This window comes from Pelodiscus sinensis, chromosome 1 (assembly GCF_052426305.1).
Source record: "Pelodiscus sinensis isolate ZL-2025 chromosome 1, ASM5242630v1, whole genome shotgun sequence".
NCBI classification, from domain to species: domain Eukaryota; kingdom Metazoa; phylum Chordata; order Testudines; family Trionychidae; genus Pelodiscus; species Pelodiscus sinensis.
Window position 1 is genome coordinate 326,647,723 of NC_143052.1, and position 16,857 is coordinate 326,664,579.

General features: G+C 45.3%; 1 protein-coding gene across 2 annotated transcripts in view; it reads left to right on the forward strand.

Moving 5' to 3' along the window:
- The window catches only part of CEP126 (centrosomal protein 126), a 73,042-nt gene extending 57,481 nt beyond the window's left edge, over positions 1–15,561 (forward strand). For both annotated transcript variants that reach the window (XM_075919283.2, XM_089775743.1), the window contains exons 11-12: positions 3,804–3,853; positions 15,055–15,561. In XM_075919283.2, the coding sequence (XP_075775398.2) occupies positions 3,804–3,853; positions 15,055–15,162 (158 nt within the window). In that variant the 3' untranslated portion in view covers positions 15,163–15,561. The remainder of the gene's footprint in view (positions 1–3,803; positions 3,854–15,054) is intronic.
- Positions 15,562–16,857: the final 1,296 nt, after the last annotated feature.

The following is a 16,857-nucleotide window of genomic DNA, read 5'->3' on the forward strand; positions in this document are numbered from 1 at the left end:
AAGTGGAGGAGGCCTGGAATTATTTTAAGTTAAAGTTGCAGAAGCTGTCAGAAGCCTGTATCCCTAGAAAAGGGAAAAAATTTATAGGCAGGTGTGTTAGACCAAGCTGGATGAGCATCTCAGAGAGGTGATTAAGAAAAAGCAGAAAGCATATAAGGAGTGGAAAATGGGAGGGATCAGTAAAGAAAGCTACCTTATTGAGGTTAGAGCATGTAGTGATAAAGTGAGAAAGGCTAAAAGTCAGGTAGAGTTTGACCTTGCAAAGGGAATTAAAACCAATAGTAAAAGGTTTTATAGCCATATAAATAGGAAAAAAACAAAAAAAGAAGAAGTAGGACCACTAATTACTAAGGATGGAGTGGAGGTGAAGGATAATCTAGGAATGGCCCAATATTTGAACAAATACTTTGCTTCAGTCTTTAATGAGGCTAATGAAGAGCTTAGGGATAATGGTAAGTTAACAAATGGGACTGAGGATAAGGAGGTAGATATTACCATATCCGAGGTGAAAGCCAAACTTGAACAGCTTAATGGGAGTAAATCAGGGGGCCCAGATGGTCTTCATCCAAGAATATTAAAGGAACTGGCACATGAACTTGCAAGTCCATTAGCAAACATTTTTAATAAATCTCTAAACTCAGGGGTTGTACCATTTGACTGGAGAATTGCTAATATAGTTCTGATTTTTAAGAAAGGGAAAAAAAGCGACCCGGGTAACTATAGGCCTGTTAGTTTGACATCTGTAATATGTAAGATCCTGGAAAAAATTTTGAAGGAGAAAGTAGTTAGAGACATTGAGGCTAATGGCAATTGGGACAAATTACAACATGGTTTTACAAAAGGTAGATCGTGCCAAACCAACCTGATCTCCTTTTTTGAGAAAGTAACAGATTTTTTAGATAAAGGAAATGCAGTGGATCTAATCTACCTCGACTTTAGTAAGGCATTTGATACAGTACCACATGGGGAATTATTGGTTAAATTGGAAAAGATAGGGATTAATATGAAAGTTGAGAGGTGGATAAGCAACTGGTTAAAGGGGAGACTACAGCGGGTCATACTGAAAGGTGAACTGTCAGGTTGGAGGAAAGTTACTAGCGGAGTTCCTCAGGGATCAGTTTTGGGGCCAATTTTATTTAATCTTTTTATTGCTGATCTTGGCACCAAAAGTAGAAGTGTCCTAATAAAATTTGCAGATGACACCAAGTTGGGAGCTATTGCCAATTCAGAAAAGGATCGGGATATCATACAGGAAGATCTGGATGATCTTGTAAATTGGAGTGATAGCAATAGGATGAAATTTAATAGTGAGAAGTGTAAGGTTATGCATTTAGGGATTAATAACAAGCATTTTAGTTATAAGCTGGGGACACATCAGTTGGAAGTAACGGAGGAGGAGAAGGACCTCGGAGTCCTGGTTGATTATAGAATGACTATGAGCCGCCATTGTGACATGGCCGTGAAAAAGGCTAATACGATCTTGGGATGTATTAGGCGAGGTATTTCCAGTAGGGATAAGGAGGTGTTAGTGCCATTATACAAGGCATTGGTGAGACCCCATTTGGAATACTGTGTGCAGTTCTGGTCTCCCATGTTTAAGAAGGATGAATTCAAACTGGAACAGGTACAAAGAAGGGCCACTAGGATGATCCGAGGAATGGAAAACCTGTCTTCTGAAAGGAGACTCAAGGAGCTTGGCTTGTTTACTTTAACCAAAAGAAGGCTGAGGGGGGACATGATTGCACTTTTTAAATATATTAGAGGGATAAATACCAGGGAGGGAGAGGAATTATTTAAGTTTAATACCAATGTGGACACAAGAACAAATGGATATAAGCTGGCTAGTAGGAAGTTTAGACTTGAGATTAGACGAAGGTTTCTAACCATTAGAGGAGTGAAGTTCTGGAACGGCCTTCCAAGGGAAGTAGTGGGGGCAAAAGATCTATCTGGTTTCAAGATTAAACTAGATGGGTTTATGAAGGGGATGGTTTGATGAGATAACAGGATCTTGGTATCTAATTGACCATTCATTATCAGTGGGAAATAGGTCAATGGAGGGATGATAGGAGTTACTATAGAGAACTTTCTGGGTGTCTGGCTGATGAGTCTTGCCCACATGCTCAGGGTTTAGCTGATCGCTATATTTGGGGTCGGGAAGGAATTTTCCTCCAGGGTAGATTGGCAGAGGCCCTGGAGGTTTTTCGCCTTCCTCTGTAGCATGGGGTACAGATCACAGCTAGAGGATCTCTGCATCTTGGGGTCTTCAAAGTATTTGAAGGCTTCAATATCTGAGATATAGGTGAGAGGATTATTCTAGGAGGGGTGGGCGAGATTTTGTGGCTTGCACTGTGCAGGGGGTCAGACTAGATGATCATAATGGTCCCTTCTGACCTTGGAGTCTATGAGTCTATGTCCGCACTAGACAAGGCGGGTGCCCACCTCTTGTGGTCCCGGGCAAGCTCCCGGGAGCCGCCAGCCTGGTCCCGGGAAGAGGGGGAGGGCTGGGGGGCATCGGGTGGGTGGCTCGATCCATGTCAGGTGCAGGGTCTGCTGGCTGGGTGTTGGCAGGCTTGCACCTGGCACGGGCATCGTAGCCAGCCCGTGCCCCTTTAAGGGGTCCGGGGCTGGGAGGGGGGGCAGTAGAGTTTCCCTGGTGTTGGCCAGAGTGGCCACCAGGGAAACCTGGGGAGGGCTAGCCTCCCACTAGTTCGAATTAAGGGTCTACACAGCCCTTAATTCGAACTAGTAAGTTCGAACTAACTTAATCCTCGTGGAATGAGGATTACCTAGTTCGAACTAAGCGCTCTGTTAGTTCGAATTAAATTCGTACTAACGGAGCGCTAGTGTAGCGCCTATGAAAGTTAGTTCGAACTAACAGATGTTAGTTCGAACTAACTTTGTAGTGTAGACATACCCTCCTTTAGTTAAGCTCCACTGGCTCCCTAATTCCAAATCATCCCACACTGTTGGTAGGTGAAAAGATCTGACAAATGCCCTGGCATTCTCCCCAGTATGCCCTTTCCCTCCCCTGATGGACCCCTACAATAGAGACGGGGAATTGAACATGGTGCAGAAGACAACTCTGCCGGCTTTACTTCAGGAAAGAGTTCATCTCCACAAGAGGAATTATCTCAAGACAATTTACAGCCAGAATCCAGCCATTTTGCAGTATGGGCACAAGCATCCATCACTAGTTGATGTTTACAAGTGGTCTTAGTTCCAAGTAATGTAGTTATATAGAATGTGTCAGTAATCCAGTCTGGAGGTGGCAAAAACATGGATCACTATGTCAAAGTTCATATCTGAAAGAAAAGGTGACAACTTCCTGAAAAGGTTCAGCTGGTGAAAAAGCATTCTTGATGGAGATGCCAGCATGTTGTAAAACCTACATGATCTCAGCTCCCTTTATTGTTTTGTTTTACAGAAAACCTAAAACTGGAAATAAACCTACAAGAAAGTGTGCCTTCAAAATAACTATTTAAATGGCTAACCTATTCTGAGTTGGTCATTTTTTGTATTATTTCATCTCAAAGGAACTGGCCTCCTCTTTTTCAAATTTGGACTTGTTTTAGATGCAACATGTTTAATTTATAATTCCAAATTTTAAAAATATAAATAAAGTAGAAATTTCAACATCCCTCAGGCCAAAGAAAAACAGTTAACTTGTTAAGTTACAGTCAAATTGTGGTATTTTCCACAGTCATTAGAAAGGTTGCTACTGACTAGTTGACTGTGATTCGTGTTTTTGTTTTAGTATGTTTTAATTTAAATAATCATTACATCTTAGTTTTGTATTATTTTAGATGTCCAAGAAACAGTTGCCAAAAACCTATCAACATCAAATGTTTTACAGGTAATCTCTCCTTTGGTAAGCATTCAGATTTATTATTGTCTGACTCTGAGGGTGTGTCTAGACTGCATCCCTCTGTCGACAAAGGGATGCAGATTAGTCACATCGAAATTGTTAATGAAGCAGGGATTAAAATATCCCATGCTTCATTAGCATAAACACGGCCACCCCTTTTTTTCCGACATAGAGCTTTGTTGACAAAAAGCGGCAGTCTAGACGCGGATCTGTCGAAAATAAACCCTTTTTCGACAGATCTTGTAAATCTCATCTTTTGAGAAATACAGGATCTGTCAAAAAAGGGTTTATTTTCGACAGATCCGCATCTAGACTGCTGCTTTTTGTCGACAAAGCTCCATATCGAAAAAAAGCAGTGGCCATGTTTATGCTAATGAAGCACAGGATATTTAAATCCCTGCTTCATTAGCAGTTTCGATGTGCCTAATCTGCATCCCTTTGTCGACAGAGGGATGAAGTCTAGACGTAGCCTGAGAGAGAGTTTACAGTAAAAATGTGATAGTATTGATATTTGTTTTTTTTAGCATTAACTCAATTGCTCTGAATTCAGAATGCCATTTGTGTGGGATACTGTTCATAACAAAGCAGTCTGACCTAGCAGTGAGAGCCAGGCAACTAGCAGGAGCCTACTGATTGCACACCACTGGGTACATAGGCTCTGACTTTTTGCTTTGCTGGTAAATGCCCCACTTTGGCTCTGCCCCCACGGCCAATCCCCACTTCACCCTTCCTGTCCCTGTTTTGCCCTTTCCCCTTGGGATTGCATTCAGGGGTCCTGCCAGAGATCAAAGCGGGAATCAGAAGCCACACCAAAAGCCAGAGTCAGGGTCATTGTCTCAGGAGTAAGCTGGAGTCAGCATCAGAAGTCACACCCAGGTGAAAGATGCAGTCAGAAATTTGGGATCAGTGCAAGGAAGCAGGAAGAAGGAGCAGGGCCTGATAGTGTGAGCAGGGACAAGACATACTGATAGGAACAAGGATTGGGAACTAAACAAAAAAGTAGAGATTTGGTCTCAGAGATCTAGGTAGCAACAGGCCTAGCAACTACTTGCTCAGGAACAGAAAACTTTATACCTAGCCATTCCTCTTCTGGATCTGGAGCAGTTGTCACAAAGCCTATAAAGTTTCCAAAGCTCAATGAGGCCCTTAGTTATTTTGGGAGAATGGGAGGCAGGGAGTTAGCAGCCGTGCATACCAGAACGAAGCTTGCTTTTCTTCCTGTTCTAGGGATGTTAAATAGTGGTTATTAAGCTAATTGAGTAGTCAATGTAATTTCCATCAACTACTCGATTAGTTAGTAAGGGGGTTTGGTGTGGCTCTGCTTTTTAAATGTAGTAAGATCTGCCTGGTCCCAGACGCTGGTTGCTTTACTACATTTAAAAAACAGAGGTTCAGTGTCTGGGAGCCAGAACTGCTCAGTCACAGCTTGCACCAGGTCCCCGCTGCACCTCTGCCTCCCCTGCCCTGCCCAGTGGAGAAAGAGTTGGGGGGAACCATCTTTTTAGCTAGCTCTCCCCAGCACCGGCTTCTGCTCCCCCACCTTCCTGCCTTTGCTGCCTCTGATATAGAGGCAGTTGGGGGAGGGGGAAGCAACTAGTCGAGTAGTGATTCAACTAGTCACTTACATCCCTATCCTGTTCCCTGGACTGTCAGGAAGTCGGGGGGGGGGGGGGAAGTACTTGGAATTCCATGCATGCTTCTCACTACTGGTACTTTCCAAGTACTTTCCAGTAGTTCTCTGATAGCCAGGGAACAGGAAGAATAGCAAGCTGCATCCCGGTACGCATGACTGCTGCCTGCCCTGCTCTCCCAAAATGAACTGCAGAGATGATTTCATGTTCTACAGTGAATCTGCATTTTATTTCATCTTTCAGTATTTATGTTTCCTATTTATATCATTTGGTTTCTTTTCAGATATACATATAGGATCGCATAGTCTAGTGAGTGCCTTAAGCATAGATGTTATGCTTTAGATTATCACTCTGTTATTCAAAAAATAGTGTGTGATTTTGTTTCTCTGTTAATTTACAAGATATGTATATTGCAAAAAAAAAAACCCAGAAAAATGACGGACTGCTTCAGTTTTATTACCCAACATATATGTAATGAGTGTAAAGAAGAATGCGGGCTGAAAGAAGTTACTCATTCTTCAAGAGGTCTCTATACCATTCCACTAGTGGGCATTGCACCAGCTGTACTACGTAACAGTAGATATCTCTAGAAGTAGTGCCTGTAAAAGCACTCGTACCCCTAATGATCTAGTGGTACCAAAAGCAAGGCTGTAAAAGAAGGCAGAGTTTCAACTACTTCCATTACTTCCAGCCTTGATAGCATATGTGGAATTTTGAAAAGTCAGATTCTTCTTCGAGGGTCCCCATGGGTGCTCCACCTTAGGTGCATCAGCATAACTGCACACTGGTCGGAGATTTATATTAGCAGTCCCCCTAGCCTGCAGCTCCTGCAATGTGCCAGCACAAGCATTCTGAGTGCACTACTCCACATGCGCAGCCAGCTACCTTCACTTCCTTCTTAACCGCCACCAGCTCCGGTAGCAGCTTAGCAGTCACCTGCTTCACCTCAGCATTAAATCTTTTCAGGTACATAGCTATTCTTCATTTACCTCAGAAATTATAGTAGTAGTAGATAGTATAAGTGTTTTACCTTAGATTTTAAAAAAATCTTTATTCAGTGGTTACTTCGTTTTAATTAGTATAACAGATTACAGGACTGTGAACTAGCGTTGATAACAAAATGCCGAAACAGAACCCTTCTGGGATATGCCGGGTTCGTACAGGTTTAAAAGGTATATAGGCTGTAAACTATCTATATCAGTCTCCGATGGACACGACCTGTGCGTCTGTTGCCTGGGTGAGTAGCACCTAAGGGAACAGTGCCCTCACTGCAAGAAACTAACATCTAGAACGAGTAAGTCCTGAGATCGAAAGATAAAAATGCTACAGCTGAAAAAGAAGACGCATCTGGCATCAGATCCAGAACATAGCTTCCCCCCCCCTCCTGAAACCATCACCTGGGGCGGCATCTGACAGGGCACCTATTACTAAGCCTGGTGTAAGGGACCGGGGCAGGTCTCAACAGCCTACAAAGAAGTCCCACTCTTCCTCAGTGACAGACTCCCCTTTGAGGAAGCGATCCCTACATGCTAATACTGCCTCCAAAACCCCAGCAGTAAAGGGATCCAAGAAGCTGTGTAAGAATGGGATCAGCACTGAAAAAAGCCAGGACCCAAAGCAAAAGGCTCACATTGCCATGAAGGCACCGCCAGAGGCAAAAGGCAAAACCTCTGACTCAGCACCAATCACGAAGCTACCAGCACCGATTGTGGCAGGCACAAAGCCGCACCGGGAAACAGCAATGCATTCCACAGCAGGGCGCTCACCACCATCAAAGCCATGTCAAGAGTCTGACACAAACAACGCTACTGCACCAATGGCAACATCAAAGCCGTGCATAGAAACAGGAAAGAATACCACAGCAGAGATTCCAGCACCAGACAAACACTCAGTACTGGTGAAATACAAGAAACAGTTGAATCAGACCAAATGCTGATGCAGATACCAACAGCTCTGGTACTTCACATAATGATCCCTCCTATGCCAGTTTACAATTTGTGACTGTGGAACATCAGTACTGGTACAGATAGGACCCCACAATCATTAAGGCATTGCTTGACATCCACACCTGCCACATCCATATTGCCGGTATTCAGTGAGGGTGAAGAAGAAGTACATGCCAACTCATATCACATTGATACTCCTCACCCAAGCCTAACCAACAATGGCAACTGCAGCAATGGCTTCCACTTCCTATCCCACCAAATTGGCTATACTGGAATCCATGTGTGCTATACAGATCACAACAAATCCAACAGATGCAGAAAACACAGCAATCAGTACCGGCATCGAAACCAGATATCAAAATAGAGAGCTCCCCAGGCAGAGAGAGCTTAGCTATGCCAAGGAAGAGGATGATGTTGAGTATGACATACACCCAGTTCTCCCTCTATCAATATGGCATCAACTTCTATAGCTGATACAATTGTGCCTCCACCAGCTGCAACAGGGGACAATTTCAAGTGGTTCCAAGAACTGTTCAGGAGAGTTGCCGACTCACTTGAGATTTCCCTCTCTGCTATGCCAGAAACACAACACAAATTCACAGACATACTGCATATTTTGCCACATATGAAACTAGCGCTCCCAATGAATGAGGCCCTTATGGACCCGGCTAGAAACATTTGGAAATGTCGTCCACAATATCACCGACCGACAAGAGGTCAGATCGAAAGTACTATGTCACTCCTCTGAACTGTCATTCATGCTTAAATTCGACACTTTACACCTAAGCTTAAACAAAGACATTAATTATCTTACCCATTACAAAGATAGCTTCCCCAATTATCACCTCTAATATCATTAGCTCACAGATATTTACCTTCCCCCCCCATCCCCCTTCTGTTCTGAAATTTGATTTGTCCTTTTCATATGTGTTCATTTTTTTAAATTGTATCCTTTGGTATATATGGTTGTGACAATTTTCTTCAACTATTTGATATGAGGAAGTGAGTCTGGCCCACGAAAGCTCATCACCTAATAAACCATCTTGTTAGTCTTTAAAGTGCTACATAGTCCTGTTTTTTGTTTCAGCTACACCAGACTAACACGGCTACATTTCTATCACTTTTATACAAAGATACAGATCTACAACCTTTAATCAGCTGCAGTGTCATTATGACAACCATGCCAAAACAGGTGCAATCAACATCTCAACAGCTATCGATGTCTAGATACGCATTTTGAAGCATTGGTCGAGGGTCAGACAACCCCAACATTTCCAGGACAGCAATTTGAACCCTCCAAAACATTTGACAACAGATTAGCCACATTTGACCCAGCCTGGAGTGCCATAACCACCGACAGGTGGGTGCTGGAAATTATAAATACTGGTTATTGTATCCCATTTTCAGTTATCCCCCCCCCCTCCAGACCCCTTGCCCATCCCTCTTCAAGGACCCCTCTCATGATATGCTGCTCCTACAAGAAGCAGAACGCCTCCTCATGCTGGGAGCCATAGAAGAGGTACTACAAGAGTACAAGGGCGTGGGGTTCTACTCCCATTATTTCCTGACGACAACAAAATCAGGAAGATGGAGACCCATATTGGACCTCCAGCAACTCAACCACTTCGTCAGTTACCAACAGTTCAAAATGGTGACCCTTGCCACAATTATCCCTGCCTTGGAAAAAAGGAGTATGGTTGTCCACCCTCGACCTCGAGGATGCCTATTTTCATATATCAATCCACCCATCGCACAGATGCTTTCTGCGCTTCAGGATAAAAGACAAACATTTTCAACACAGAGTGTTGCCTTTTGACTCTCAAGAGCCCCACGAGTGTTCTCGAAGGTCTTGACAGTTGTAACTGTACACTTATGAAAGAGGGGGATCACTATTTTCCCCTGTCTAGACGATTGCCTAGTAACAGGCACTACACAGAGACAGACATCTCAGGCAGTCAACACCATCAAAGAGTTATTCAACAATCTGAGACTCCAGATAAACATACCCAAGTGCACGCTCATTCCAACTCAAACACTAGAATTCATAGGGGCACAATTGGACTGCACAAAAGCCATAGCCTCCCTACTGGAACACAGGTTCACAGCAATAAAACAACTGAATTCAAGGGCGCAGTTCAGCCCAGTGATAACAGCCAGACACTGCCTGCAAATTCTAGGTCATATGGCAGCAGCAACATTCATAGTGCCACACTCCTGTCTCCACATGAGACATCTACAAGCATGGCTCCGCACGGTGTACTAGCCACGCATCCATCACATAAACAAATCGCCATATCAAACAAGATAAAGACTTCCCTCCCTTAGTGGATCATATATGTGTTGGAATCCCCTTCCAAAGAGCGCCACTATCAGTAACAATCACTACGGATGCCTCAATGATGGAATGGGGCACTCACCAGGGACAACACAAAGTTCAGGCTCAATGGACCAAGCAAGACAGAGGGAAACACATCAGTCTGCTTAAACTCAGGGCAGTAAGGCACCGTAATGGGGTGCAATGGCCCCGCCACCAGGTCGGAGCTGCAGCAGAGCAGTGTGGTCAGCTGCCCCTGTGCTACTGTGGCTCATGCTCGAGCTGCGTGCCAGGCATTTTAAATGCTGGCGGTGGAGCGAGTGAGGGAGAGGAAGAAGGAGTCGGGCCGCTGACCGGGAGGACACCAGCTTGCCCGATGGAGGATGGGAATGTCCCACCCTCAGTAACCTGTGGTCGAGCAGGTTGTGGTTGGCCCTGGAGGGGCCAGGGCCAGAAGAGGGCCAGAAATATGCGCTCCAATCCCTGGAGCTACCCCAGCCATCCAGACGCCAGGAGGGCCTGCAGATGCCACCAGGCATGACCTGTCGGAGAGAGGACAGCCAATGGAAGGGGAGAAGAGTGGTGAGCCTTGACGTGGGTAGGAAGCGGCCCAGGGAGGCACAAGTGCCCAAGTGGTTGGTGGGTTTGGAGAATTGCCCCCGTCAGGTAGAGGCAGCTGCCCCTACCTTAAGGGCCCTGGGATGGGACTCGGAGGAGTGGGAGAGCCCGGGTTCCCCTACCCACCTCTCCCCTCCCGCCTCCCTGCCGCCAGCTAGCAGTGTGGCAGAGTCTGCGGTGAAAGGCGGGCTTGTTAACTGATGGACTAATTACTGCAAGTATACTGTTCATAGGGCCGAACTGGGGATCCTGAGAGTCGCCAAGGGTGGCCAAGAGGCATGGATGAGTGGTCAGAGTACATGGGGGACCCTGGGATTGAGCCAGAGGTCTGGTCGGGGTGACTGAAGTAACTCCAATAGGGGGGAAGTTCACCCAGTGACGGGGAACGTGGAAAGGGGGCATTGGCCCTGCCGTCACGGCGCCCTCTCCATCTCGGGGCTAGAGTAAAGTGGGAACCGACTCGTGGGCGAGCCACCCCTCAGCGGGGTGAGTCCCTGGGTTGCTTCCCAACAGACACACATGTACGCACTTCCTTCCTCTCATTCAAAACAGAACTGTACAGATCCTTATGGACAACGTAACTACAATATGCTATATCAACAGGCAGGAAGGGGCCAGATCTTACGAGCTGTGCTAAGAAGCAGTCCAATTATGGGAATGGTATATCCCAAGAAACAAACACCTCATCACAACTTACCTCCCAGGCAAAGACAAAACACTAGCAGATGCCCTAAGCAGGCAGTTTCCCCAAAAACACAAGTGGAAAATAAACACTTCAGTGCTAACCTTCCTTTTCAAGAAGTGGGGGTTACCATCGTAGACCTATTTGCCACACAACACAATGCCCGTTGCCCACAGTACTGCTCCAGAGCGGGCATAGGGAACAGCTCACTAGGAGATGCCTTCACCATACAGTGGAAAACACACCTGCACTACACATTCCCTCTGCTCCCTCTGCTCCAATGAGTAATTCTCAAGGTTAAACAAGACAGGGCCAGAGTGATCCTCATAGCACCCAACTGGCCCAGGCAAACATGGTGTTCATAACAGCTACAGATGAGCATCCATCCACCACACTGCTTCCTACCAGTTTGAGTTCTGCTCTCTCAATGCAACAGCTGGATTCACCATCCCAACATACAAACTCTACATCTCCAAGCCTGGATGCTGGCTGATTAGACAGCATGGAACATGCTCTACTTAAGAGAGTGCCACAAGAAAAATATACACAAAAATGGAAGCGTTTTACAATGTGGCTCTCTATCCATAATTATGAAGCACAGCACACACAGTTAACACATATACTACAGTACTTGTTGCACCTGCATGAGGCAGGACTCTCCATGAGCTCTATAAGAGTACACCTAACTTCTGTTTCTGCCCTCCATCCCCCACTGCAATCACAATCAGTCTTTACCAATCCTGCTGTAAAAAGGTTCCTGAACAGCCTACAAAACATGTATCCACCACTTAAGAACCCAATGCCTGCATGGAACTTAAATCTCGAACTGACAAGGCTCATGGGCAGATCCTTTGAGTCATTAGCTACATGTTCTTTGTTACACCTCTCAGTGAAGGTGGCATTCCTTGTTGCAGTTACTTCTGCAAGGCACATAGGAGAGTTGGGGGGCCCTCATGTTGGACCCGCCATACACAACATTCCACAAAGACAAAGTAGTCTTGAGAAAACACCCAAAATTTAGACCGAAAATACTTACCTTATTCCATTGCAACGAACCAATAGACTTACCTGTTTTCTACCCGAAACATCATAAAGACCAAAAAGAGGAAGCGTTACATACCTTGGACATCCACAGGGCACTCTCATTTTACTTACAGTGCACAAAACCTTTCCGAAAATCTCCACAATTGTTTATCTCAACAACAGAAAGGTCACAAGGATTACCCATATAAAAACAAAGATTATTGAAATGGGTATCGAACTGCATACGCTTAGCATACAAATTAGCACAGAAGGAGCCACTTCCCTATATTAGAGCTCACTCCACAAGAGCCATGGAAGCCACAACCGCATTCCTAAGAGGCATTTCAACTAAACAAATATGCAAGGCCGCCACATGGGCATCTATGCATATATTCACTCAGCACTATACCATCCAGACATTCGCAGACTCTGAAACGAAGTTTGGCCAAACAGTACACTCGATTAAAGACTCATACACTCCGAAGCTCCCGCCTCCTAACACAATCACTGCTTTATAATCACCTAAGGTGGAGTACCCACAGGGGCCCTCAAAGAAGAAAGGAAGGTTACTCACCTGTGCAGTGACTAGAGTTCTTTGAGTTGGTTGTCCCTGTGGGTACTCCACCACCCATCCTTCCTCCCCTCGACTTGGATTCACAGGTATCCAGGTCACAGAAGGAACAGAAGGCAGCTGGCTGTGCATGCAGAGTAGCGCATTCAGAATACTCGTGCTGGCACTCCACGTGTGCTGCCAGCCAGGGCACTGCTAATACAAATCTCCAGCTGGCGCAGCAATGCTGATACTACACCTAAGGTGGAGCACCCACGGGGACAACCGTCTTGAAGAAACTCCAGTCACTGCAGAGGTGAGTATCCTTCCCTTCCGTCCTCCTGTACCAAAGAGATAAATACCAAGGATACTGGTGTGATTTTGTATGCAAATTATATAATAAGGCATATTCTCAGCTGCAGAGAGTTTACACATTAACTCCTGCTCAATGGAAGTCTGTGGTAAAGTTCTGTCTCCTTCAGTTTCCATTGATGGGGTCATTCAGTATCTCAAAGGAGGGACTCAGCACCTTGCAGACTCAAAGCCCAATTCATGATATAGAGATACAATTTTTATGTAGCTCAAAACAGAAGATCACATGATACTGTCAAACAATGTTTCTTTGGTTTATATTAAACACCATAAAATACAAATTGTCATATTGACCCTAGGCACCCCTGTATTCATAACTTACATGTGCCTGCAATATTTGTATAAAATATGCCTTGTGAAGTACAGGCAGTCCCCGGGTTACGTACAAGATAGGGACTGTAGGTTTGTTCTTAAGTTGAATTTGTATGTAAGTCGGAACTGGTACATATTGTAGGGGAAACTCTAGCCAAACATTTCTCCAGAGCTCAGTTTTATTCTCCCACACCTCACTTCCCTCAGTCCTTTATTCTCAAGCTGAGGTGTCTGCTGAGAAAAGCCGCTCCGCGTCTCCCTAGTCCGCTGGGGGGGCACTATCTTCGTGTCTCCCTGGTCTGCTGGGGGGGGAAGCAGCTAGTGCGGGGTTGCCTCACCCCGTTTGTAAGTAGGGATCCGATGTAAGTCGGATCCATGTAACCCGGGGACTGCCTGTATCGTATGAAAGCTAGTAACACACTGGACATTAATATTATATCTAAAGCACATGTGTTAATTTCATATGTGATATTATGAATTCTCTGTGTGTGATTTCCTAGAATCTATTTAAGACACGGAAGCCTAGCCAAGATAAAGGTGATAAACAGGTCTGTCCTAGACAGAGGCATGTGGGTTTACCTCAATTTGCATATTAACAGTAAATAAAGCTATCAGGCTAAACCAGTGCGTTATCCTGATCTTGATCTCAAGAGACAGACAATGAACATGACTCCTTCACTCCAGTAGATCAGGGTCAGGAGAGAAAATCCACAGGAGGGCTCCCTGTCTTGTAAAACAAGAACAGACTCTTTGGGGATATAAGGAAGAGAGAGAGACTCCGTCTTGCACCTTCACCTTAAGGAGACAAAGAAACTAAGGGCATATCTATACTAGGAAACTATTTCAAAATTAGTAAATCCTAATTAATAACTCCTGAGTTAACAAAATCGAACGAGCATGTCCACACTACAAGGAAGCCTTGAAATTAGTCTGAGGCAGGCTCTGTTATTGTGGACATGCTACCTCAGACTTAGAGCCCAGGAAGCACTGGGGAGTAATTAGTTTCAATTACTCTGGAGAGTATTTTGAGATAGCTACACCGGAGTGTCCACGCTACCGTTATTTCAAAATAACTGTTTTGGAATTAGCATTACTCCCGATGAAAAGCAGTTCAGATTTCAAATTAAATGGCTTGGGTTCGGGTTTTTTTTTCGAAATAATGGGCTTCGTAGTGTGGATGCTCTACTTATAAATTCAACCTTAGGGGGGTTATTTTGAAATAAAGTCCTAGTGTAGACCAGAGCTAAGTGATTTAAGCTTTGAGATGGATCCTGACCAGATGAGGGGTGGTTAGAGAAGCCATCTTGAACAAAGACTGTATCTTGTTAGGTTACATTTGACTTTTAGATGCATGTTTTGTCTTTTATTTGTATTTCAAGGGAAGGTTTTATTTACCCCAGTTAAATTAATAAGATGTGATTGACTCTTTAACAGAGCAGCACATTTAATATCTTCTGTGAATGCGCACTGGTAGGGACTGGGTATTGCTGAGAAACATCTCTGAGGAGCTCAGTGGCTAGAGTTCACTGATTTCTACCTGGTAGGCAAGGTTTAGGCTAGGATAACCTTGAAGAGTTTGCTCGTGAGGAGACAGATTGTATAGCAGGGAGCTGACACACAGTCTAATAGCCAGCAATACTCACTCTTGCTGAAGCAGAGGGATAACACAGTAGCTCACAGCTCAGGGTATCCTCAGCAGTATGTTACACATGTAAAAGCATTATTCTTCAATTTGTTATAGAAGATTCAGCAATCTGCATCCTCCCCTTCTGTGGACCCTCCATTAGCCATGCGAAGTTATCGGAGTATGTCAGCTGATACTCTATCACGACTGCAGAGGAGATACTGACATGGACTAAAAAAGTCTGCTTAAATGGATTTTTATTTTACTACAGCCTCATATCCTTTATTTAACATATACTTGTATTCAAAACAATACACACTATAAAATCATCCACAGTATAAAGATGTAAACAATAACACAAGTAATGAATGTCGGTTGACTAGTTTACATTTGATATTACATTAAAATGAGATTAATTCCATTTTATTATGCACTTTACTGTAAAATACTGTATTTTTAAAAGAATGGAAATACCTCATTTTAATGAGTCTATTGCTGGTTGTAAATTTGCTGTATATTTAATTAAAATGACATGGAAAAGAGATTATTTTGCTACTCCAGTTAAGATTATGTATCAATTAATCTCCTATCTTTGTGGTTTTCCAAATTTGCTAATAAATTCTATTACATTTGTAAAAGGTATGTTGTAGGAAATGATCTGATTATCAATCATCCATGGAGCATCCAGGTATATTTTGCATCTCTTATCCTTTGTTTGATGTCCCCACTCCAAACTCCTACAGCAGTGTTTCCCAATTGGTCCTCCGGGGAACCCTGGGGTTCCACGAAGCAAAACTAGGGGTTCCGCGAGGAGCCCCCTCTGAAAGAGAGAGAGAGCCAGCTAGCCAGCAGAGGAATGGGCGGCGAGTTGTGTGTGCTCGTGGTGCCCATGCTCCACCAATATTTGGAGCTGGAGCAAACCCCCCCCCCCCCATGCGCGCATCATCCCACCCCAGCCCAGAGCATCTCTCCCCCAGCCCCGTCCCTGGCCCGTCCCTTCCGTGTGCAACCTTCACTGAGCTCCCCCTTGCTGGCTGCTGCTGCCTTGCACGGCGTGCTCAAACCGGTGGGCGGGGAGACGCCTGGGCGTGACGTAACGTCATGGCCCAGGATTTTAAAACTGCTGGGTGCTGCGTTGCGCCGCGCAGCTGAGTTGTGGGTTCGGAGTCTGGGGACGGAGCACAGACTCCAGCCCCACAAAGTGGAAGGCAGAAGGTAGGGGAAGGGGAAGGGCTGGGAGAGGAAGGGGCTTGTGCAGAGGGGGAGGGAAGAGAGGGGAAGGCACAAAAGGGACAGGGTAGAGGAGAGACAAATGCCAGGGTGGGATGGGCATGAGGAAGGCTGGGATGGAGCAAGTCATGTGTGAGGGTACAGAGGGGTATGAGAGGAATGGGGGCAGAGGGTGGTGAGGGGGTGGGCATCAAGGAAAAAGAGGGCAAAGGAGGTAGGGGCAGTGAGGGAAGGGGGAGGCACCAGGAGGGTGCAGGAGTAAGAGAAGGTGCAAGTGCCAGGGGATTCTGGGGGTGAAGCAGAAGAGCAGACACCTGCAGGGGAGGGACCAGCACCAGAAGAGAGATGCAGGGCAGGTTTGTACAGGGAATGTTAGAAGAGGGGATGAGGAGGGGTAGCTCACATGATCAGAGGGGAGGAGAGAAGGGCTGGTGGAGGGGGGCAGGTCTCAGGCTGAGGGCAGTGAGAAGGGCAGGAGTCAGGACAGCAGAGGAGGGTGAGGGGTTGGAGGGCAGCAGGCACCAGGGGAGCTGATGGAATAAGGGGAGGAGACATGGCAGCAGAGAGAAAAGGTAAAAAGTTTTAAAAATATTTATTAATAACAAGGGTGCCACAGTGGCACATCCAAACAAGCGACATGAACTCAGTACTTGCAAGCTGTGCCTATTATACACTGGAACCCCCTATCCT